This window comes from Tamandua tetradactyla, chromosome 2, assembly GCF_023851605.1.
Source record: "Tamandua tetradactyla isolate mTamTet1 chromosome 2, mTamTet1.pri, whole genome shotgun sequence".
In the NCBI taxonomy this organism is placed as follows: domain Eukaryota; kingdom Metazoa; phylum Chordata; class Mammalia; order Pilosa; family Myrmecophagidae; genus Tamandua; species Tamandua tetradactyla.
In genome coordinates, this window is record NC_135328.1 from 53596496 (window position 1) to 53621887 (window position 25392).

Here is a 25392-nt window from a genome sequence, read left to right on the forward strand (position 1 = left end):
CCTTCCATCTCATTGACCACTAGTATTTCCATCTACCCATTTTATTTTTTAATTTTGACATTTGTTCCCCCTATTATATATTTTTAATGCATATATTTTACTTATACCAGATGGGTTATTTTTGCACTCTCTTCCTCTCTAGTGCCTTCCTCAAGGCAGAGAGAAGGGTGAGGGTCAGGTCTGCCTACTTGCCAGATGACCAGTGGATCACTCAAATTTGTATCAGGTTGCCTCACAGGCCTGGCTTTCTTTACAAGTGTAGTTCTGAGCATTGCTTGGGTGAAAGAAGTGCTATCCTTTCAGCGATTTATAAAACAATTGGTCTGACTGATCTTTAGGAGGCAGCCGGCCTGATTTACTGAGCACAACTGTGTATGTATGAAAAATTGTCATCTCCAGTTCCCTAAGGATGAGACTGTTTGCTGTAAATGCTATAAACCATCCAGGGCAAGTCAGGGACAGGGAAGTGAAACCCAGGAGAAGACACCAGGGAGAGGCTCCTACAGGACCTGGAGGTAAAGCCACAAACACCTCGGTTCTCACTCAATCCTTAGAACAGTTGGGCACACAGTGCTCGATTTGCTGTATGAAAAAATGCAAGTGATTTTCTTTTTGTACTGTGTGTGCATTTGTTCTCCTTGCCAGATATGCCTGCCTTGCAAAGTTTTCTTGGATAGCTTTTTTCTTTTTCAAAATCATCTCCTCTCACTCAAAATAAATTATTATGAAAGGACAGAACCAGCATGGACCTGGAGCTCTGTTTCCGGATATAGAAGACGGTCGGTATTGAACCAGCATGCATCCGGCGGTGGTGATGCAGAATACTGGAGTTAGTAGGAAAGGTGTGAAAAGGGGCTCTTCTTTCTATGTAAAGAAATGTTTTCTGTTGATCCCACCTTCCCATCCTCCTGATTTCGCTCGCTTGTACACTCTCCCTCTCTTTCACTCGCACACTGAGACACATAAAGGCTTAGAGTTGAAAGGAAACTCAGAGGTCCATTTTTCCAAATACTTCCAATCCTCGTAAGCAATAAATAGGATGATGAGTATGAGACAGTTTTGGTAAAATGTCAGGCGTCACGCAAAGTGAGATTTTTATACTGTCATTTCACGGGGGGAAGCCTTGACAATATAACAAATACGACAACTTGGCTGCGGCTTTCCCCTAAAGTTAACCCAGCGGCTGCCAATAGCCAACATGGCCGCCCGCCCGCGGGATCCCATTGGTGGATGCCCCGAGGCCCCGCCCCGCGCTGTTCCTCCGCCCCTGGAGCTAGGGAACTGCGGCGCCGGATATCGCGGCTTCTGGTACTTGGCGCCAATATGGCGCTGGAAATGAGGCTTCCTGTTCCTCGTAAACCTCTTAGCGAGAATCTGGGCCGCGAGACTAAGAAACACCTGGTGGTGCCGGGGGACACGATCACTACGGACACGGGCTTCATGCGGTAAGTGGGGACGCGGGGGCCTTGGGCCCCAGCAAGCAGCTCCAGGGCTCTCTGCACGTGGCCTGATGGGCCGAAACCTGGGCCTCTGTCCGGTGCGTCTAAGTCTCCCGGAACCCAGGGCACAACTTCAGCGCATCCCATTCGCCAGTTTTCCAAGGCCTCTGGCTTGGGATCCCCTGCATCTTTTGTGTCCCCTTCGGCACCTGTCTCAGACTCCCGAAACCCTCCTCTCCTGACTTCTGGTACCCGTGACGCCCGTGTCCTCTGCCTGAGGCCAGGTCTCTGAGCTTTCTTCGTTGGAGTCCTGAAAAACCGAGGAGGGTTAGGAGCAGGGGCCTCTTTCCGGTTTTCAGCTGTTTGAGGGAACAGGGGGCTTTCCTGATTTGGCCTCTTTCTCACTTAGGTTCATCTCGGGGCCAGAGGTTCAGTTTTGGAGTCAGTAATTGTTTGGGCTTAGAGCAAACAAAATACACGAACTTTGAGTCTAAGGGCAGTTTAATGGGTTCTAGTTAAGGAGCAGATTCCCGAGGCAGTTCGGGTTCCAGTCCTCTCCCTATTCTTAGCGGAAAGATCAGTTTACTTTTCTGTAAAATAGTAACAACAGTAACTATCTGATGGGGTAGTGAGGATCCAATGATATAATGTAAAGAAAGGAGTCAGAAACCACCATTATCCCACCACTACCACAGATAATATAAACCTTTTAGTGATGCTTCAGCCATTTAAAAATTTGGTACACATGTGCTATTACATACGTGAGAACTACGGCTTTTACAGCATTGTCCTTTAACCTTTTAGTGTGATGTTTTAGGATCCTAGGAAATCTAAAGATTCATTCCTTCATTCATGCATTCAGCATATATTATGTGTGGTTTGTATACAACAGTGAACAAAATGAAAACCTCTGTCCTGGTGGAGTTTATATTCTAACAGGGAGAGTCAGATAATAAACAATAAGCAAAACAAAGAAATTGTGCAGAATGTTTGGTGATCATTTCAGGGGAAAAAATAAAAAGTTGAGCAGAGTAAGTGGAATGGGATTGGGAGTCTGGTGAGGGTGGTGGGATCAGGATGGTTTGCAATTTTAAATGGGACACATAAGGTAGGCCTGATGAGGAAAGTGACATTTGAGCAAACTTGAAGAAGATGAGGGAGATGTCCGTGTAGCTGTCTGGAGGAGGAATATTCCAGGTTCCCGGCTGGGAGAGCAGCCAGTGCAAAAGCCAGGCTTTAATGTGGGAGGAGCCTTTTTGGTTTGAAGAACACGTTTTTGAGGGGAGAGGTCGTCTCAGATGTTACCCTGGTATCCTATATATCTGTGTCTTGCCACAGGGGTCATGGAACTTATATGGGGGAAGAGAAGCTCATAGCATCTGTGGCTGGTTCTGTAGAGAGAGTTAACAAGTTGATCTGTGTGAAAGCTTTGAAAACCAGGTGAGAACAAAAGGTGTGTATTCTCTTTCTTACTGCATCCATGTTGCATGACCAGATTTCCCCCCTCTACCTGCCCCCATCTGTCCGATCATTCTGGGGGATCTGAAGCTTTCCACATGACTATAGGAATGGTGGTAAAGGTAAATGTGGGCTGCAAAGGTTTCCCCACATTACTTAACTTCTCCAAGCTTTGGTTACTTCCTCTGCAAGATGAGGAGAATAGTATCATCTACCTTGTACAAATTTCATCAGAATCTAGTGAAATGATGCACTTAGCCCTGTGCTAAGTGCCTAGAAGGGCTCGGTAAATGTTGGTCCTAGAAGGATGTCAGTGGGGTTAGAATAGAGTGAGCAGAGGGGGAGAGAAAGAACAGATACAGACACAGAGCTGAGGTGGGTGGATAATCTGGCCTGCCTTGAAGGCCTTTGTGAGCATTTTGGCTTCTACTTTGTGAAATCTGGGAAGCCACTGGAGAGAATGAAGCAGAAGAAGGACACAATCTGTGGTTGGTTTTTTTTTTAATTTTTTAACTGTTTTAGTAAAATCACTGACTGCTGTGGGAATCGGGGCAGACATAGGGAAATGGATTAGAGGACTGCTTTGCAGTCCAAAGTGCTGATACAGTGGAAGTAGGGGTATTTGATTCTGCATATATTTTGGAGGTAGAGCTGGCAGGATTTACTGCTGGGCTACTCATGCAATTTGAGAATTAGGGAATAATCAAGGCTGACTCTCCAAATTTTAGCCTGAGCACCTGGGGGATGGAGTTGCCATTTACTGAACTGGGGACAGCTGGGAGAGGTGCACGTTTCTGGGAGTGGAAGGGAGTGGCATGAAGCTTATTTTTGGGCTTGTTACATTGGGAGTGCCTATTCATAATCTAAATGGGGTTGTTGGGTAGGTAGCCGTTAAATAGTTTGGGCTTGTTACATTTGGGAGTGCCTATTCATAATCTAAATGGGGTTGTTGGTTAGGTAGCAGTTAAATAGAACCTGGAGTTCAGGGTAATGATACAGTTATCAATGGTGTCTAAAGCCATTAGATTGAGTGGACACACTGAGAGATGAGTGGTTAACTGAAAAGAGATGAGGTCCAAGTCTGAGCTTTCAGTACTGGAACACTTCATAGTTAGAATTAAAGCGATGAAGTACTTGCAAAGGGACCTGAGATGGAGCAGCCAGTAGCTTCCCTCCCAGGGGGAGACAGCGAGGAGACCTATTTGGGGGGCATTCTGTCTCAGAATCTCATTTCTCCTCTTTTGACTGGTACTAAACCCATCTTTGTTCCAGAGCCCACAGGAAAATTTTCTGTGTTTTTTATTGTCATGTAATCTAACAGAATAGGGATTTCAGGCTGAATGAACTATTTGCAGAAAGTGATTTAAGAATAATTAACAAGATTTTATATATATAGGAGTTTGAAATTATCAATTCCTGAAAGTAAGTCTGAACGGCATAGTTATGTGAATTTGCTAAATGTGATGCCTAATTAAGGCCTTGTCCTTATTTGAAATCTCAGATGGTGCTTGGTCATGTTAGAAATTTGTTTGCTAATGACCTCTTATTTTATCTTTTAGATACAATGGTGAAGTGGGAGACATTGTAGTGGGGAGAATCACAGAGGTAAAGTTTATATTAAATTGGTTGTTAAAAGTAAGAGGTGAGCTGGTGATTTAATGCATGGGGCAGTCATACTTTACAGTTATATTAATGAGACATTACATTTGGCTGTTGTGTGACCTTTGATATCAACATTTTGCTTGTTTTATTTGGTATTATTGGTTAGTGAAGATGTGTGCCCTTGCCTCTGGAGTATGTGTGCAGATGTAGAATTTCTTTCTTGCAGGTTCAACAGAAGAGGTGGAAGGTGGAGACCAACTCCAGGCTGGATTCAGTCTTGCTTCTCTCATCCATGAACCTTCCTGGAGGAGAGCTGGTAAGTGTCTCCAGCTGGATCCTGGTACTGTGCAGTTTGCTAGTGAGAACGGTAAGGTCCTTTGCTCCACTAGGGAAATTTGCTTTACACTGAAGTTGCCTCCTTTACTTCTCATATTATCTGTTGTGAAGTTTGCTGCCTGAGTGTAAATGTAGGTCTTTCATGTGACCCAGTTCTATAGTGCGTTGGTAAGATCATCCATAGGGTGGAATCCCAAAAGAGAGTTGGGGAGAGAGAGGCTGCCAGACACTTGGTACTAAGAATTTTCGTTTTCTTGGTGTATCAACTTTGCATAGCAAAGGTATTCCTTGAAAGACTGTGTTCAGATTAGTTTTTAGTGAATTGAATGACATTTGATTATTCTGTACAACTGCAGAAACAAAACCAAAGCCTTTTATAACATAACATGGCCCACCTTTATCTTCAGTCCCGCATACATTTACAGAGAAGCTTATTGTGCTGAGTTCTATGGTAAATGCCAAGGTAGAAGAAACACGAGTGTTCCTTAAAGAGTTTGCAGGCTAGCAGGAGATATGAGAGAACTAGCCCAAGTGCCTGGCAGCAAAAGAATAAACAACTGTGTGGTTGTACTGAAAGACTTATTAATTTTAGTGAGAGAAAAATCATAAGAAAGATTGGCATCAGAGTTGATCTTTGAAGGATGAATAGAATTTAAATGATGAGTTGAGGGTATCTGAGATAAAGGGAAATGTGTGAGCAAAGATATGGTCATATAGGAGGTTGTGTGGTCTTGTGGGTGCATGGAGGGTTATCATGAAAGGCAAGTGTGGAAAAGTAGTCTGTGCTAGATTGGGAGGGTTTTAAATGCCAGGCTTATTATTCAGTAGGATGGAGGGAGAAGAAAGGGAAGCAAGAAGAAGAGGAGCTGTGAAAAGGTCTGTAAGATGTAAGGTAGTGGTTATCATTCTTATTTCCCTGGAGTGGCACAGGTTATCTACTCTTGTCATAGTTCTTAGTATTTCACTTAGTGGTTGATATTAAATATTTCAAGTGGGAATGAAAGAGAAAGAAGAAATGGTGAGAAATCTCTTAGTAGGATTTGACTTGAGTAATGCCATTTCCTTCTATATTTCAGAGGAGAAGATCTGCAAAAGATGAGCTTGCAATGAGAGGTTTCTTGCAGGAAGGGGACCTTATCAGCGTATCCTGCACCTTGCATTCTAGCATCTTTGTGGTTTTATGTGGAGCTGGGAAATGTGGCTTGAACTGTATAACTTGTATGACTCTGACAGGAGAAACTTGTAATTCTTGCAGGTATTTTAGTCATAGGTCAAGTGTCAGGGGCCCTGCTACAGGCTTTATCTCCTTAATTCAGGCTGATCATCTAGCTCTTGGTCAGATCTGCCTGCTGCTGTCATCTGTTTAGTTCTCGTAATTCCCAATGGCCTGTGCTTTAGGCTAGACTTAAGTTTTCTTAATAATGGTTAAGTTTTATCCTATGGAGTAAAAAAGGTTTTTTCATATCAAGATATTCATGACCAACAGGGGAGAGATCAGGTCACAATGATAGCCTCTGCTCCTTCCAGCTTTAAGAGCTGCTAAGTGGGACTGAAGGAGACAGGAGGAAAGGTATGGAGGCTTTGGGGCTGGGACAGGGGGAGGTAGGTGACATGAAATTGGGTGGCCAAGGCTGCATTATTTTCCTTTATAACCCTGGCCAGGCTGAAGTCCAGGCAGTGTTCTCTGATGGCGCTGTTTCTCTGCACACAAGGAGTCTAAAATATGGAAAAGTAAGTTGAACTCTTGCTGTTCCTGTTTGCTGACTTAGATATCAAGTCTGTTTCTAAATCTCTGAAGCTGTCTGAAATTCTGGCCTAAAAAACCTCAGAAGTTAAGCGTTAAAGGTTGACATCCTACTATGTCTGTGTTCCCAGAGTTTAGAGGGCAGAGGGTCAGGATTCTCCTGGCCATGGGTCAGTAGCATTGTAAAGGACGACAGCTCTCATCCTTTTTCTGTTGAGATTCTGGCAGAATAACAGCCCTTTCCAGTTCTGCTCTGGGCTAGGGCTCCAAGACAGCTCTTGAACAAAGGGAGATCATGACCTCAGGTAACAGGATGGTCTTAATTAGACAAACATCTCATCAATGAAATGGATATTATTGGTAGGAAAGGTTGATTTGTTACTTAAACGGGATCTCACTGTTTTTGTGTGCAGATACATGAGACAATTTTGTTAAATTCGGCATACTTCCTAGAAAAAAATTATGACCTATTAGTCTTGGCCTTATGTGGGTGGGTAAAACATTTGATTTCTTGAATGGAACAAAAAACCTCTTCCCTTGGTGGAATAGCTCGAGTTAACAGTGTTCAAGTCTTTGAAGTAGGAGATGAAGCAGCTGCATTGCATCTACTGTCCTTTACACACCAGCAGACAGCAGACTCTGCCTCTGCAGTGTGTGGACGGCCTCTGCAGTGTGTGGACTTTGAGCTGTCCTACCAAACCAAGGGTGGATTGGCACTCTTTTCTTGCCCAGTGGTGCACACCTCAAGAGCAAGATAGATGGTTGGGGTTGAGGATACATACGATCTAGGGTCATGGAACCGAGCAGTGATTCTTGACCCACAAGAGGCTTGAATCCATGTCCTCATTGGGTCCAGCTTCTCAATGGCCAGCTCTCCAGCTCTGGACTAGAATGTAATGATGATATTTATCATTAATCAAGGAAGGAAAATGACGAAGAGTGTTGAAAGTCAACTTCTGTGGGAATGTATACAAATCCTATGAATCCAGAAGTTTTCTCTGCAAAAATGCTTACAATATATGTCCATATAGATGATAGCAATTATTAATAGAAAGGACCCCAATTCCAATATAATTAGTATATATATTCTGGAACCTACTTTCCATTCATCTCTGATCATCCTGCAATGACTTATGATGTTTTTCTTTTAGCTAGGTCAGGGTGTTTTGGTTCAGGTTTCCCCCTCCTTGGTGAAACGTCAGAAAACTCATTTCCATGACTTGCCATGTGGTGCTTCAGTGATTCTGGGTAACAATGGCTTCATCTGGATCTACCCAACACCTGAGCACAAGGAAGAGGAAGCAGGTGGCTTTGTTGCCAATCTGGAGGTAAGTAAACACCGTTGTTGCTGTTAGTGGATGGAATGGCATTTAATCTTTTTGAGACATGCAGCATTTGTTGTTTCTTAGTTGTATTATTGCTTTAGTCTGAGTTAGTTTGAATTTCCATTGAGGTGTGTTTCTGAATATAGTATTGCCTTCTTTTCTGAAGAGATGAAATTAGTGACTTGTGTGATCTTTATTGGCAGGAATGGCAAAAGTTGCAGAGTAATAGTTGAAGAGTCACTGATGAAGCTATCTTCTTTAATCTCCCTTGGAATTAACTGTTTGATTTGTTTGATTATGGAACCCAGAATGATATTAAGTCATAAATGATTTATTTTCTGTGATTTACTGTGACCATTCACTTATCTTAGTCCTGTTTACATTTCTTATTCTTTCCTGGTGCTCTTTGCATCTACTTTGTAGCCTGTCTCCCTGGCTGATCGAGAGGTGATATCCCGGCTTCGGAACTGCATTGTCTCACTGGTAACTCAGAGGATGATGTTATATGATACCAGTATCCTGTATTGCTATGAAGCCTCCCTTCCACATCAGGTATTCTACCTAGGTGTGATCAGGCATTAGGTGTTTGTCCATCTGCTCCAGTGTTTCCTCAGTGTCAGCAAGCACATCTCCCAACTGAACTGGACTGGACAACCTTAATGAATGTCTGGTAGATTTTTCCATGCAGTACTCTTAAGGGCTAGCATCAATCTAAGGATTTGGAGGGATGGTTGTGCCAAAACTAGTTTATGCCAACTACCCTTTAGATTTCATCTTGCCCATCCCAAAATGCAGCCATCATTTTAATGTATGCCAAAGTAATTATTTTTGTTCCTGTCAGCTATAGCCCAGAGAAACTTGCTGACTTATTAAGTTGGATCTAGCAGATCATATTTTCTAACACTAGGCCTCTGATAAAGGAAGACAGAAAGTTTATATTAACCATCATTTGGATTGGCTTGGTGGTCTACCTATGATTGATTTCTTTTCTAGACAAATATCTTTCTCCTTTCTTTTTCAGATCAAAGACATCTTAAAGCCAGAGATAATGGAGGAAATTGTGATAGAAACGCGCCAGAGGCTTTTAGAACAGGAGGGCTAAGGAGAAATATCTGAAGGACGGGACTATGCATACCTGGCTGGAGTAGTCCTTGAAAGTAAAAAATCTGATTTATGGTCCCCCTGTGTGGCTTAGTGAAGAACCAGGAAACTCATCACTTGATGTACATTGACAGCTGTGGGGATGTTTTCAGCCTACAGACCTTTCTCCTGTTCTAAGACAAAAGCCTGGGTGGAAGGTGAACAGTGCCTCTGGCCCCTCTGGTTGCAGGCAGAGTCCCAGCACTAGGGGGTAGTTTCAGGTCTTTCAGAGCGTGCAGTGTTCCAGCTGAATGGACGTCCATCCTAGAATAATATGGAGAATCCTTTGTCTTCTACTCACCATCATTCAGAATGTACAATACCCCATGAAATTGCCCCTATAAAAAACATGACATCCTTGACCCCTAAATTGTCTGTTTTGGCCTCTGTTCCCACCTCCTTTAAAGTACAAGTACAACAATCCAGTTGTATTTGAAGAATACAGTTGGTAGAGTTAACCCAGCAGTTGAATGGAAGAATAAGGTTAACCAAGCAGCTGTTTGCTTGGTTTGAATATAACTTCCCATTGAATGCTCAGTCTGTTGATAGTTGCAAGTATATCCATAAAGCTGAATTATTGATAATAGAATGAATGTTGAGTCTCTGTACTTTTGAGTGCTTCTTTAATTCATCAGAGGCTAAAAACATGAAAACAAAGTAAGAAAAATGGAGATAGGAAAATAGTAGTTGTTTTCCTCTTAGAATTTATGTTGTAATGCATTAACTCAATTAATTTAGTGTCAAAAGATAAAAACAAGGTTTTGATGTTCCTAGGAATGCTAGAATTCCTCTGCATTACTGCTTTACTGATGACTAAAACTGGTGCCTTAGTTTAGGTTGTTGGGAAGGCATTGTGTAAAAGATTGCTGTTTTATTTCACATATGTGGTGAACTGTTTTTTTTATATTTATAATTGTGTTAATACCATCGGTATCTTTTCTTGTCTTCTGTATAATTGGTTGCTGAGTACAGTAGAAGGAGGACTTAGTGATCTAAATTCCTTCTGACAGAAGCCCTAGCTACCTTAAGTCACCTAGTAAAACGTGAATCTAAGACAGGTTCAGAGATAACTAAACGCGATATCTGACGGTTTTAAAATACCGACCAGCTCTTTTTCATCATTTATCTTATTCAGTAGACAACTTTTTAATCTCAATTTTTTTCTTTCTCAAGCTGTATCACCATTTGCAGAAATCAAATAAGCTAGCTTAGATTTTTCTCACTTGGCATATTTTGGAGAAATTTTCCAGATCTTAAGCTTTTTGAGAGAAGGGAATAGGAGAGAGTGCCAGTGTAAATTTTGGGTTTGGTTTTGACTAGGGTCGTATAGTAAGCTCGTTGAAAGTTTATCCTTAGCACATGTTCTCTCTCAAATGCCTGTGTCCATCCATTATCTGCTGAATGGTGATTGTCTGCTAAGTGAAAGTAATAGAAAGGTTTGGAGCACCTTTTTGGCTACTAGGTACTTTCTTGGTCCATTAGAGGGCGCCCTTGTTAAGTAGATCTCTAGTAGGTGTAAAATATGGGATAAGCAGACATTTTTACACTGGAGCTGGATTCCTTTAGCAACTTGGTGGGTTACTTAGTTATATAAAAGTGAGTACAAAATTAGACTGAGCTGAATCACTTTTAATGAAAAGGATATTTGATCTTGATTTATTCCACATTTGGTAACATTTCTGTCAAGCATTTGCTGGACTCTGGATTCTGAGTCTTCAAAGGTATCATTCTACAGTGTTATAAAGGAAGTAAGAAAATACACCACATCTCTAGAAAAAATTAGTTTGGGTCTGGGGCTTACCTAAAATTAGAAAACAATGGAAAATAGAGATTAGGGATAAGCTTTCAGATAAAGTATAATTGACCTATACACTGACAGTCATGAAGCCAGTCATGAAGCATCGTCTCAGTCTTTTATGTGGAAAACGGAATGGTCTAATTTAATTCTTCTGATAATCCTGTAAAGGAAGCAGATATGACCTTCGTTTATAGGTAAAGAGAGACAATCAGTGACTTGACCCAATTTGAATCAGGAATAGATTTAAGCTCTAGAGACATATCAAAGCACTTCTTCAAGGAAGGTTTGGACTAATTGTGAAAGGTTACAGACCAGAAATTTAGTTTCCATTATTAAGACTGTTGGTTTGGATTGCTGCTTACTTTGCTTATTGCGTAGTCTTGCCATGTATCCTCCATGAAAATAAATCATTTTTTCCACTGCTGTATCCCCTACAACAGTTTTTGGCAAATAATATGTGCTCAATAAATGCTTGTTGAATGGTGAATGGCTTGTTAGTTCAAGGAATGTGGTATTTGAAAGAGGTCTGATTCAAATGCCCAATTTTGAGCTAAACCAGAGAATGAAGAGGGAAGATGTGGAGGAATTGATTAAGGAATGAACAGGAGTAGAAAGAAAGCAAAATCTCAAAAAACTGTGTGTGGTAATTAGGACAGGGTAGTTGGGGAAGTAAAGGGAACCAAGGGCATTGAAGTTTGAAGAATGACCCACAGATTGCTGGACTACAAATCAGTACTACATTTGTCAGCCACATGGTTTATTTTGTGAGAGTGAGCAAAGCTAAATCAATATCTGAGTTTGTAAATTACACGTATATCTGGGTACATTTTCATATGCCTCACGTTCAGTATCTTCAAGTGACTCTTTAATATCTATAAAGTCAACCCCGTTTCCCAATCCAGCAGAACTATTTAAAAATACATAACTCATGATGCTAAATTTTTGACCCACATATGGCAGGTGAATGTACAGAATTTATACTGAGGCTATTCTGATATTAGTAGCACCATCTGAAAACTCCGTGGTCTAACATTAGGTCCATAGTTATTTGATACTGGATGATAACAATGGAAAATGTTCTGAGCTCAAAAGTTGGCTTTTTTCCATACCAGCCTAGTGACCTTGGGTAAATCATGTCTCTGAATTTGTTTTGCCATCTGTAATAGGGGATACAGCTACATATTTCATTGGGCTAGTGTGAGTGTTCAAGTGAGATAACTTGAGTTTATGAAGAGTGGTTAGCACAGTGCCAGGTGTAGATTAGGCCCTGAGATAAGTGGATACCCTTAGAATTGGATATATCACAGGTGCACCACTCTGGGGAGAGGTGAAAAGCAAAGAATAGGTAGGGGAACAAGGTGCTTTTTTAGTAGACGGGTATGACAGATGTGAGTTTGGTGTGTCTGGGTCAGTGATTAGCCCTGCAGTCCTATTAAACCCAACAACCCGGGGTATTTTCTCCGCTAATTTGGGGGATGCTTTTATGTGAACACATATTCAGCTGTGAATTGAGGTCATTTAATCTTAAAGGTTCATTCTAGTTCAAACATTTATGCGCCTGGCATAGCTTTCAAGAGAGGTGCTTAAATGCTGTTGTGAGGCTTCTGATAACTCCAACAATTCGTTAGCAATACGTCGGATGCTTTCCAGCTGTGCCTTTCTTCACTGTTCTAATATTTTTTTATGGTTCTTAGGGGAAAAGATGGAGATGTGGGGCGTGGGGAGAGGAAGCTCCAAATAGCCTGTTTTTCAGGAGCCAAATCTTCTCTAAAGACGCTCAAGGAAGTACTCCAACTCCGATTCTGTAAAAATCCGATCCACAGTTTTTCCCTTGCTTTGGCTTTTCGCCAATCTCACTACATGGCGAAGGGGAGACGTCTGCTCGCCCTGCACTAGGCGGGCGAGAGTCCACAGGCTCCCAGGAGGGCGGGGCGGAAGCTCAGGAATCAGGAGCAAAGGACAAGAAGTCTCGGGCGCCGTCAGACACGAGCACGCTCCACGGAACCACAACTTCCGGCATGCACTGCAGGCTGCGCCCAAAGCGATTGGCTGAGGGCTCTAGCCTTACTGCCCTCACTGTCCAATGGGACGGAGGCGAGAGGACTGACCCGCATTATTGGGGACCAATGACTGTACAGAGGAGGCGGGTGCTTCCTTACCACTCACCTTGCGCTCAGAAAAAAACTCTTTTTAAAGGTCCAGCAGGACCCGACCCTAGCAGGCAGTGACACCAGACTCAGAACGCGCGGCGGTTTCCCCCAAAAGTGGCGCTAGGGGCAATCGGATCACCACGAGGAGCGGGCCGTCTTTCGCCGGGGGCGGGGTCAGGGGCGGGGCCTGGCCTCGTTGTGGAGCGGCTCGTAATCCATCATGGCTGCCGCGGGGGTCGGTGTCTGTCTCTGAGCAGCGCTGGAGCCGGAGCCGGTTCCCGGGTCCTGCTGCTGAGGAGTTCCTCCGTTGTTGACGGCCCTTCTCGGCGGTGTGGGGCGGGGGAGGCTGGGTCCCGCGACGGAGATCAGGGCATGTAACTGCCTGGCGCAGCGTCTGAATAACGACGTCCGGGGCTGGGGGAGGGGGTGTCTGGAGCAGAGCCCCTCAGGCTCGGGGCAGCTGAGGTGGCCGGGCCTCCTATCCCCTCCGCCGGCTACCTGTCTCTGGGCCGCGAGGGTCTTCGTCCTTTACAGCCTCGCCCCGGCTTCGGGGATACTGTGGGTGGTCTCTGCTCCTCAGACCTGGGACACCCCGTTTCCTGAAGCGTGGAAGAGCTTCGCCCCGGAGTAAGCCGCCCGTGCCCCATCCCGGCAGCCTCCCCCTTACCCTGAGCCGCATTTTGCTCTTACTCCCGGCCTCAAGTTTGGCCGCGGATCCCCCCCACCCCACCCCCATTCACATCCTCTCCTTGCTGTCAAGTGGTTACCCCTTTCCCCCAGGTTGCTGTCGAGAGCCCCTGATGCCCTGACTTCTTCCAATGTCACCTACGGCCCTTTTAGTCTCAGCCCAGCCAAAAACGTTAATGCGAAGGAAAAGTCTGGATTGGTTTCACAGGCCCTTTAAAAAGCGGACTTAAAAATTGCTGGCAATGCATTCCTTTTCGACAAAGTCGAGGGCAAGCCCCTGCTGAAATCTGGGTGACCCGTGTCCTTTTCCGGAGAGCAGAAGCCGGAGCAGCAGCCAGTTGGGCAGGAAATTTGTGAAAGATGATGAAACTAAGATAAGAGGGTGGGTGACTTCCACAGGAAAAGTTCTGGAAGACCATCTAAAGACGTTCTACATTTCATTATATGTGGGACTATAAATGACTTCAATGATGTTGACCCTTTACAGCATCCCATGTGAATATTTCCATTTAGGGTTTTCCTCTTGAAAAGAAGGAAATTGTTATTCAGCCAGTAAAAGGCAAATTAAAGAAACTTTTCAGTAGCATTACAATTACATTACTTCAAATTGATTGCGAAAGTAATTGGAACTCCTGTTTACATGAATCAACCTAAAAACCGAACTTCACTGGGTCTTGGAAGATGTCTTTTTGTGATTGACCTCAATGAACTGACTTGTGGGGATGCAGTGAATGTGAAACCCCACATATATATTATTTTCCTTTTAAACTCACTGACCATTCTGGAAGATCTTGAACCCTTTTCTGGAAAGGGGTGCCTATCGTAACTTTATGGGGCAGCAGCCTGGAAAAGTTCTTGGGGACCAGAGAAGGCCAAGTTTGCCTGCCTTGCCCTTTATCAAAGGAGCAGGCAAGAAGGAATCATCAAGGCATGGGGGCCCACACTGCAATGTTTTTGTGGAACATGGTGAGTGCTTTTCAAGACTTCTGAAGTCATTTTTCCTTATGCATTTAGTTTAGTCCAACAAGGAACTTTTGAACAGTAGTGTTGTGCCAGTTCCTTCCAATTCTGCTTAAAGCTTCTTTTACTGCAGTTACCTCTTAGTTTCTGTTTGAACTTTCTTTGTATAAGTTATTTCGTGACTCTGTATGCCTGTTCAAATTCTCTTTGAGTTGCATTTTTTTGCCTGACTCTCCTTCTTACTTACTGTTGACCTTGGGCAACTGTTCTCGGGCCTCAGTTTCCTGAGGGGGTTGGACTTTTGTGGTTTCTTAGGATCCATAGTTCTGTAAAAGTCTGCCATAATCTAAAACGTGGGCTCTTCATTGAGGTGCCTGGGTCCTTTAATACTGCACACACTGTTCTGGGTGTGCTTGTGTGTGTGTGTGTGTGTGTGTATGTATGTACAGTTATCTACAGTAAGCTTTTATCACGTTCTCAAAGTGTGGCCCCCAAAAGATTAAGAATCACAGATTCTAGTTGATGCGGGTACCTTTGGCCTTTTCAGTCATAAGTAGTACTTGAAAATACTCACTTTGGGGCTATGTGGGGAAAATGGAGTGGAGAAGCGGCATTCTTTGTAAATTGAGGATATAAACTTACTAGTTAATTTACCTTACATTGAAAGAGCTTTCTCCATTGAATGAATTTTCATCATCCTCTCTCTCTTTAAATGACATTTTGGGCAAAAAATGTTGTCTGACATTTTTATGAACATAACGTTGGCATTTGAGTGCTGACAGTACATATTGTATTATTTTCTTCCAGTAATGCCATGTGGAGTTAAAGCTAAGGGTCAGCTTAGACTGATGTCTGTAACATCTAAACTAGTTAATGATAGCCTTGTTTGTACTGTTGCAACCTGACATTTTTCAGATTGTATACTTTATATCAAAATATCAATTGAGCCCACCCACCCTGTAAGCAAATATAAGATATGTACAAGTGGCATACACTTTGAAATTCAATCATAAATGATCAGCACAAGTAAATAAAGGCCTCTGTTCAATGAACTTGGAATTGACAGCTACAGAATATTTTCTTTCTTACAGAAAAATATTTACCTCATCTAAAAAAATCTGGGTACCTACCTGGATTTTACTTTGCCTTGAAACGTAGTTATATTTTAGCATTGGTTATAGACAGGCAAATATGGTAATGTGTTACTTTATGGTACTTCTCAAATTCAGGATTTAAAAAGTGAGTTGTTTACCTTTTAACTAGTCATTATCATGCAGTCTCAGTGAAAATTGTTAGACTCTTTGGAGAGGTTTGGAAGAATTTATCAGAATTTAAAATGTACATACCATTGACCCAGTAATCTCACTTTTGGAAACTAACCTAGTATAGAACAGCATATTCCCCTAGATGTCTCTGTTACTACTTCAGGGAGGGGGTCAAGAGGTTAAGTCTATTTGCAGATTAATACAATGCTAAGATGTTACTTGCCTCTTTCACTGTGTTGACATCTGCACTAATATGGCAAAAAATGCAGGTGCCTTGGAATGAATCAAGGCAGTGAGTGGCGCTTAACTGTACTTATAACCATAGTATTTTGCATGCCCTGTACCCATAGTTAAGAAAAAAAAAGTTTCTCTTAAGAATGTCTTTGATGAAGTAGCAAAAATTATTACTTTTATTAATTCTTGATCCTTGAGTCTATGTCTTTTTAATGTTATGTGGGACAAAATGAGAGGTATGTGTAAAGCACTTCTACTTTGTATGGAAATCCATTGGTTATTTCTAGGAAAAGCATGTGGGTGATTGTTTGAATCACAAGCTGTACTACCTGTTTTTTTCCTGTACTGCTTGAATGGATGACTGATAGACAAACTATGATTATTCACAGTTGGGTCCTTGGCAGACATTTTCTGAAAAATATATGGACACTTGTCTCTTCAAGGAAAACAATTGATAGAATTTGTTGCCAGTGATAAAATTTGAGCTTTCAAGTGAAAATTAGAATTTTGTATAACTTGTACCCACCACTGTGGTAAAGAGATGATGGTGATATTTACAGATCTGATATTCTGACATATTATCATGAAATGTATCATTTGGAGTGTCAACATAACTCAGTGAATGATATTTTCTAAATGATCAATGCATGTTCTAAAATCATACACAGGTAGAAGATCCTTATTCAAAGTATCAGAATATGAAAAGTTAATTGGTATGGTTTCAAATTCTAGATCATAACCAACCTTTAAGAAACTACTGCTTATCAAGTTTTTTTGTTTTGTTTACTGTTTTGACGCAACAAAAATTTATTGGCTCACACTCTGCCCACCACAAGTTCCACATCAAGGTCTCAATAGGCCACACTTTCTCCCCAAAGCCAGGCGTATTCTGGTGCTGGTTTGCAGCAATCCCTGGAGCAATCCTTGGCTTGTGGCTACCTCCATTACGTGATCTCTTCCTGTGGCTTTCTCTGACTTCTGGCTTTTACATCTTCTGGCTTCTTTCAGTTTCTGGTTACTACTACCTAAACCCTAATTTCCTCTCTTTATAAGACCTCTAGTAGTACAGATTAACACCCATTCTGATTCATTTTGGCCACACTTTAACTAAAAACAACATCTTCAAAAGGTCCTAGATACAGTGGGTTCATATCATGTCTTTCATTGGGGTACATGGTTTAATCTACCACATAATTAAAGGAGATAAAAAAAAGCAGTTTAACAAGTATCTTATCAAATGGCCTACTTATTAGTTAAGAAATGCAAAATAAACAACTTATGGTCTAATACACCTTTAAAACTTTCAAATATAAATAAGAAAATGAAGAGAATCAGTATTGGAGAAGACAGGAAAAAGGCATTGATCTTAGAGCATGACAAACATGACTCTACTCTTAGCTGTGAGGGCACAGGTTAAGTCACCTTACCTGTGTCTCAGTTTCCTTACCTGTACAGATGAGACAGCAACACATCTTACAGACTTCCTATTGAGATTAAGTGAGACAAAGCATGGAAGGCCACGGTACGACGCCTGGTTGTCAGTAAATCATCATCATTGCTATCGTTGTTATTGATGTACTAATATTATTGCATATAGCATTTGAAAGTGATGTAGCCCTTTGGGAGATTCCACGGGGCAGTGTACAATAAGAATTATAAAGTTACATATACCCTTTAATCTGTTTTTTCCAGTTGTGGGAAAAAATTTAAAGGGAAAAAAATTGAGTTATGTTTATAGTAACATTGCTAATAACAGTCAAAATTTGGGAACAATTTATTGTCCAAAAATGGAGGGTTACTAATCAAGTTTTAGTATAGTTTGAAGGCAGAATGTCTACAGTTATCTGAATTGGCTATTTTTTTTGGAAAACATAAGAATTCATCTATTTTTAATTTCTAATGTAGTGAATATTAATAGAGATTAACCTATAGTAACAAAAACTCTTTGGGGTCCTCAGTATTTTTAAAGTGTGTAAAGAGGTCCTGAGATTAAAAAGTTTGAAAACAGTTGCTATAAAAAGTTTATCAGGAGGGTGCACAAAGAAGTTTATTGCAGGATTACTATAAAGTACTAGCACTGAAAGATGTCCGTGCTGTGGTAAGTGGAAAACAGCAATTTGGAGAGCAGTTTGTGTGCTATGACCCTGTTTTTTGTAAAACAAAAATATAGTTCTTTGTGTATGTGTAGAAAAAAGCATGGAAGGATCCAAACCTAAGTAGTTGTTATCTTCAGGGAATTGGGATTTCAGTGGAATAGGAGAAAACTTTTACTTTTTACTTTACATTATGATGTCCCAACTTTCATTGTACAACAAACTTGGGTTATTAATGAAAAGAAAACTGAATTGATAACACCCAACCAAATGGTCACTACCTTATGGCACTTTTTTATGAAATAATTTGTCTAAATCTTGTTTTATTGATGACAAATCAATTCTTTGGACTTTGAGTATTCTTTTTGTAGTGAAATGCAGTCTTACTTTGTGTTACAAATTATTGTTGGTCTCTCTAGATTAATTAATACCTGTGTTGGTTGGAATAAAAAACTTGTAATCAGAAACTTTTTATTGGATCAGACATGAATCTGGAAGCCAAGGATCATACTGCTTGTTGTTGTTGTCATAGTCAGTGGTGGTAGTGGTCATGGTGGTTAATGTGAAAGGAACGGACCAGATGGCAACTTTCTGCCAGGATCATTCATCGTCAAAAGTGCTAGTCATATGTACAGAAAAAAAAATGGAAATCATGGTGTTATTTCATGTACCATATGTCCCTTTCATATTTTAGTGGCTTGACTAAAAAAAATTCACTTTTAGGAGAGTCAGTAAAAGAGGATTGAAAGCATTCGCTAATAAACCTCTTTCCTTAGTGTTTCCGTCTTTCTTCAACAAATATTTATTGAGTGAGCATTATGTGCCAGTGTTGTTTTAGTCACTGGCAATACATTAGTGAACAAAAAAGAAATCCCCGTCCTCATAGAACTTACTAGGTAGAGCAGACCATAAATAAGTTAAATATAGAGTACGTTAGATGGTAGTAAATGCTAAGGAGAAAAATAACCGAAAAGGGATAGCAAATGTTGGGGGTTTAATTTTTGTTAGGATGGCTAAGTGAAGGCCCCAGTGAAAAGGAGCATTTGAATAAAGACTTGAAGGAGCTCAGAGAGCAAACCAGGTGGAAATAAGGGGTAAAATCATTGCAGGCAGAGGGAACCAGGGTGTATTGGCCTGAAGTAAAGTTTGCTTAGCATGTTCAAGGAATAATCCAGAGGCCAGTGTAGCTGTAACTGAGAGAGCAAAGGGAGAATTGTAGGTGATAAAATGGGGGAATGAGGTGGGGAGTAGAATGGCTGGAGAATAATATAGTCCTGTTGACTATTTCAAAGACAGTGACTTACTTGCATGATTTGGGAAGCCTCTGGAGAATTGTGAGAGAAGAGTAACAAGATCTGATTTATGTTTTAATAAAATCTCTCTGGCTGCTGTGTTCTGAAGAAGAATAAGAGAGGAAGCAGGGAGTCCAGTCAGGTCTATTGCTGTAATGTAGGTGAAAGTGATGTGGGTTGGATGAGGGGGGTGGCAGTGAGTGAAGGGATCAGATCCTGTACCTATTTGAAGGCAGAGCTGCCTAATTCTTTTGGATTTGATGTGGAATGTGAAAGAAAAGGAGAAGTCAAGGGTAACTCCAAGATTTCTGGACTGAATATCTAGAAGAATGGAGTTGCCCTGATGGAATTTGGGGGGTATATTGGGAGAGAGGGGAGAAGAAATTCAAGAGCTTCTTTTTGGGTATGCTACATTTGAGGCATCCAAGAGGATGATCAAAGATGACTTAACCCAAAAGACTTTTTTACCTAATTTAAGTGAAGCATCCTATCAAAGAAAATAATAAAAATTAGAGAAAACATGAGATCATTTTTTAAAAATCAGTTGAGTTATTAATCATCTCCGTGTGACATACACTTGTGTATTATGAAGTATGTTGTAAATAGATGCTTTTCTTAGTGGGGGGAAAGGGATGGGTTAACACAATTGAGCTGGGAATTATACCCATAGGAGTACATCAGGCATATCATTTAGGTCTAGTGAGGAAAAGATTAATATTCCACTTAGAAGATTGGTTTCCGTAAAAGGAAGCAGTCCCTTAGGGCCTTCTTTTTGCTTATTCTTGTGCTGTTCCCTGACCCCCTTGTCATTCCTGCCTTTTTTCCTGGTTGTGCTCCTAATGTCACTTCTGTGTGGTCAAAACCTACCTCCTTTCAGAACTCTGCTTGAATACCACCTCTTTCTTGAAAATATATTTGACACCTCTAGTCCTCATTAATTTTCTGTAAATTCTGCCCTTATACAGCTTCTGCCACACAAAAGATTTAATCATGATGCCTTGAGTATTTCCTGATAGTTTCATGTGAATTCAGTCCCCAAGTAAACTAAACTTTTGAAGGCAGGATACATCTCATTTTCTATCACCCTTGCACAATGCTGAGTACATAGACCCTCAAAACAATTCTTGTTTGATAAGAATTATATTACATGGTCTAGATAAGAAATCATCTCACAAGGAATGGGAGAGAATTGTCAATTAAGTAATTTTTCTTTCCTTTTGATGCTGGGACTTTTATCTAGTAATGTGCTAGGATTCTTTCCCCATTGTTTATACATGTGTATGTTTTCAATAATTTAATAAAATTGAAATATAATATGCATAAGCAGGCACAAACTGTAAGTATATAGCTTCATGACTGGCAAAAAGAATACCCCTTAGTAACCACCATCCTGGCCAAGAAGTAGAAAATTATTATTAGCATACTACAGAAGTCCTCCTCCAAAATTCACTACTACCTTTCTCCTCCTCAGAGATAACTATTATCTTAGATTCTAACACCATATATTTGTTTCTAATGTTTTTGTTAATAAATTTTCCTTATTATCCATTTAGTGTCTATAGGTTCTGTAATGATATCCCTTTTCTCATTCCTTATGTTGGTAATTTGTGTTTTCTTTCTCACCCTCTTTTTTTCCCCCTTGGTTAGTTTTGCTAGGGTTTTTATCAATTAATCTATTTTAAAAAGTCAACTTTTAACTTTGTTAATTTTCTTAATTATTTGTTTTCAGTTTCATTGATTTCTCCTCCTTATTTTTTCTTTTACTTTGGGTTTAATTTGCTCTTTTTTTTCAACTTCTTATGGTGCAAACTAGATTATTGCTTTTAAACCTTTCTTCTTTTCTAATACAAGCATTTAAAGCTATATATTTCCCTCAAAACACTGCTTTAGCTACATCACACGAATTTTGACGTGTTGTTTTCATTATCATTCACTTAGAATATTTTTAAATTTACTTTGTGATTTCTTCTTTGACCCATGCTTTAATCAGAAGTGTTGTTTAAATCCGTATATTTAGGGAGTCTAGTTAGATGATTGATTTCTGATTTAATTCTGTTGTGGTCAGAGAACATACTTTATAAATTTCATCTTTTACATTTACTGAGACTAATTTTATGACCCTGCGTATGGTTTATCTTGGTCAACATTCTGTTTGCACTTGAAAACAGTGTGTGGTCTGTAGTTGTTGTGTGTAATTTTCTATAAATGTAAGTTAGATCATGTTGGTGGATAGTGTTTAAAATCTTCTCTACCCTTATTTTTGTCAACTAATTCTATGTAAATTTTTGCTAGGCTCTTTTTTTTTGTCTCTTTGTTACTGTGAGGGTAATAGTAAAAGCAACAACTTTAATTATAGATTTATTTATGTTCCCTTTAATTCTATCAGTTTTTCCTTCATGTATTTTGAAGTTAGGTCATGAAAACTTTGTTCATTTTTTTTTCTTTCTGTCTTTCAGTTGGATAATTTCTGTTGCTCTGTCTTCAAATTCACTAACTCTTCTGCAGTTGCTAATCTAAGTGCCCTGTAAAATTCTCATTTCAGATATTGTACTTTTCAGTTATAAAATTCCATTTGTTTCGTTTTAATAGTGTGCGTTTTTTGCTGAGGTTCATCATTTTTCACTTGCTATGTTCAACATTTCCTCTAAATCCTTGAAGATATTTATAATAAAGGCTATGCCTGGTAGTTTAAACATCTGGGTCACCTTGGGATCTATTTTTATTGATTGCTTTTTCTCTATATTATGGGTCACATTTCCCTGCTTCTTTGCATGTTTCACAGTTTTTTACTGTATGCCAGACATATGGGTGGTGCATTGTAGCAATTCTGGATCTTAATGTCTTACGTTAAAGAGGTTTATGTTTTATTCTAACAGGCAGTTTAGTTACCTGCATATTCTTTTGAGCCTGCCAGGTTTAGGTTTATGCTTTGTAGGGTGGGTCTATTTTGGATTTATCTTTTGTCCAGAAGCATGCCCTTGACTCCTGAGGGAGTTCTTTAGACCTGATGCTTATCCATAAACATGCATGTCTGTCAGTAGCATGGCAGACTTACATTACTTTTAAGGTGCATGAGACTTGAAACTTGTCTACATTTTTCCTCTCTTCTTTCATCTGGAATACTCTGAGTGTTTAGAAGCACTGCCCTAGAAGAATATTCTGAAATTTACTGCTGCCATCTATCACTACTAATGGAGTACTGGTTTAACTCCAGGAAATCCCTGCTGACATCCCTGAGGATAGAGACAATATGTTCAAGTTTTGGCTTGAACCTACTACTGACTTTAGGTGCTAGGATTAACTCATTTACCTATGGTCTCCATGTGTCAGTCAGCATGAGTGCCCATGAGATAGACACGGCCTGTTTTAACATCCACTTCACCAAAACTAGATGAGGCTTAAGAGCTATATTTTCAGAGAAGCTGCTCAATCCACATCTGAAATGATGAAAGCAGTTCTTATTTTATTGACACTTGAACTCCACTGGAGTCAGGTATGAAACGTAACCCAGGAATGAAGTCTTTGGGATACCCGTCAGGTGCTATCTGAGCTAACTGGTCATCATAAGAATGCTAGGTCCATAATTTCTCTAATTCATAGATTTCTGGAAGCTTCAGATGAATCAGCATGATGCTTAAGGCCACGTAAATGCAGTTATCAGTTTCCTTCCCTTCCACCTTAAGCATGAGGCTCACTTGTTTATTTCAGGAATTTCTACATTTTTACAATGTAGTAGACTGTGGCGTGTGTCAGGTAGAGTTTCCATTCCCAATCACAAAGTAATTTATATATTTCATCTCTGGAGGAATCTTGATTACACAAATGTCTTTTGCATTTTCTTGCCTCAGAAGTGAAACCAGCACATGGATGTCAAACTTGAAACTAGTCTGGCCCACTGTGCCTGACCCCGGGTGTCCCTCACTGGCTGCCGCCTCTACCCAATCTAGTGACCAGTGTGCAGGCTATGGGGTAGAACAGACAGTGTGCAGAACCTGAGGGAGGTTGCTGTATGGCCAGCAGCCAAGGCTGGGATCTGTTACTCGCCGGGGGCTTTGCTCCTGGGGGATGATTCCATGCCACAGGGGCAAGGCACCATATTTTTAAAGACTACATGCTCCGTAAATGTGGAAGTGAATCTAATTGAGTGTTTGGCAGGTTCCAGCACTGAACAAATATCTCGGTGTCTACCTTGTGTCGGGTATGTACCAAACCCAGATGTTACAGCAGGGAGCAAGATGGCCAATGAAAGGCCCTTTCTGTCCAATTTATAATCCTGAGGGACCACCATTGACCATCTGCATGGAAAATGGTTACCACTTTCATAGACAGTTGGGGTAGGGCCAGTGAGAGGACTGAGGGAAAGAGGCACTTGCTTGTTCTATTAGACCATCTTTGTTAAGCAGTGGGGAATTCCCTGTTGGAGCTAGCAGTACACTTCATTTTCATTTCTCGTCTTTTTTTATGTCACGGGCTGCTTGTGGTGTCTGATTGAATCTGGTGGACATGTTTTCTTTGTGTATTAAATTTTTTCTCTGGAAATTACAGGTACTTTTAAAGTCTTTATTCTTTTCACCAAGTGTCCTGAACTGCCATATTTGTTCTATCCGCCTAGAATTTTGCTGTAATGGGAATAATATCCCTGAACTGTATTCCTGTTCCCTGTTATAATCTCAAGATTAGGAAAATCCTTTCCCCAACTATGGTAACGTCCTAGGGGTCTGGTGGATCACACTCGTTTTAGGAAATGTTAAGTGAAGCCAGTGTTACAGGCAGGATATTTTCTTTGCTGGTCCTGTTATCCAGAGGAATAAATGCCAAAGTGATCTTTAAACTCCTCCCTCAAAGCACTGAATTTCTGCCAGGAGTGCAATTTGTTTCTGAAGCGTCACTGGATTAATTGTTATTAACATTAGTAGGGATTAGATTGGGAAATCTTCAAGTAAAGAATTCTTTAGGATTTCAGTTTTTGAGGGGTAGAAAATAGGAAATAGAATTGCTAAACAGAGACAGCAAGGAAGTGTTTTTTAGTAGAGATATTTTTATAAGAGTAAAGGGATAGGACCATATTTTGAGGCTGATTATATTGGATGTCTTTGGTTTGGTTGGATCTTGGGTGGTTCGTTTATCAAACTCCTGGACAAGCTGAGTCCTGGGGACTCAATTTACCATAATACCTAAACTAAATAGAATTTAGAAAGAGGCAGACAGTTGGAGATTTAGACAAAACAGACAATTTACAGATTTGTCTTAATGTTGAATAGATTCAGCATAAACGTCTGTACTTTCTACTTCTGCAATATTGTATAGTACTTTATGGTTTTATTGGTAATTCTCGAATCACAGAACTTCTCATGTGGTTGATGTAAAAATTTAAATATTTTTAAAGGGCTTTCATATAATTAAAAAAAATTTGTGGTGTAGGTAGACATTGTTCCTGTTTTTTAGCCAAAAAAATGTTGTTTATGGGGTAAAGTAGTGATTTTAGGGTTGTACTGCTTGTTATAGAACTTGGATTGGAATCCAGTGGCTCTTATTTTTTATTATTTTTTCAATAGAAAATATTACTTTTTGAAGATGGGCTTATGCCTTTTGGAAAAAATGTTCTGAAAATTGAAGTGAGAGGAGAGATTTAGGCTTAAAATTTATTTACTCAGAAATTTTATTTTTTCACAGTTTTGTGGTATATGTTTTTGAGATACTCTATTAAATTGTCAGCCCTTTGGTGGTGGGTGTTTTGGAATGGTGGGGTATAGGAAACATACCTTAATTATGCTTTTATAATTTTTAATACTCCTAATTTTAAAAACTTGTAATTTGTCTTACAAGCTTTATGGTGATCTTAAAGCATATTTTTAAAAATTAAATTTAA

At 40.3% G+C, this 25392-nt stretch overlaps 3 protein-coding genes and 1 pseudogene across 3 annotated transcripts in view; 3 read left to right on the forward strand and 1 right to left on the reverse strand.

Moving 5' to 3' along the window:
* Positions 1-1273: 1273 nt before the first annotated feature.
* EXOSC2 (exosome component 2) lies at positions 1274-10926 on the forward strand. The gene is made up of 9 exons (XM_077147153.1): positions 1274-1445; positions 2778-2879; positions 4457-4502; positions 4726-4815; positions 5912-5977; positions 6498-6566; positions 7731-7907; positions 8328-8456; positions 8926-10926. Exons 1-9 carry the CDS (start codon positions 1324-1326, stop codon positions 9004-9006), a joined length of 882 nt encoding a protein of 293 aa, XP_077003268.1. The 5' UTR covers positions 1274-1323; the 3' UTR covers positions 9007-10926.
* Positions 10927-12953: 2027 nt separating this feature from the next.
* On the forward strand, positions 12954-13910 carry LOC143672591 (uncharacterized). Its single transcript, XM_077147185.1, has one exon. It carries the CDS (start codon positions 13811-13813, stop codon positions 13907-13909), a length of 99 nt encoding a protein of 32 aa, XP_077003300.1. The 5' UTR covers positions 12954-13810; the 3' UTR covers position 13910.
* Positions 13911-13922: 12 nt separating this feature from the next.
* ABL1 (ABL proto-oncogene 1, non-receptor tyrosine kinase) overlaps positions 13923-25392 on the forward strand; it is a 233068-nt gene continuing 221598 nt past the window's right edge. The window contains exon 1 of the mRNA XM_077147167.1: positions 13923-14645. Coding sequence (XP_077003282.1) covers positions 14510-14645 — 136 coding nt within the window. The 5' untranslated portion in view covers positions 13923-14509. The remainder of the gene's footprint in view (positions 14646-25392) is intronic.
* Positions 22987-23811, reverse strand: LOC143673786 (mitochondrial assembly of ribosomal large subunit protein 1 pseudogene; annotated as a pseudogene).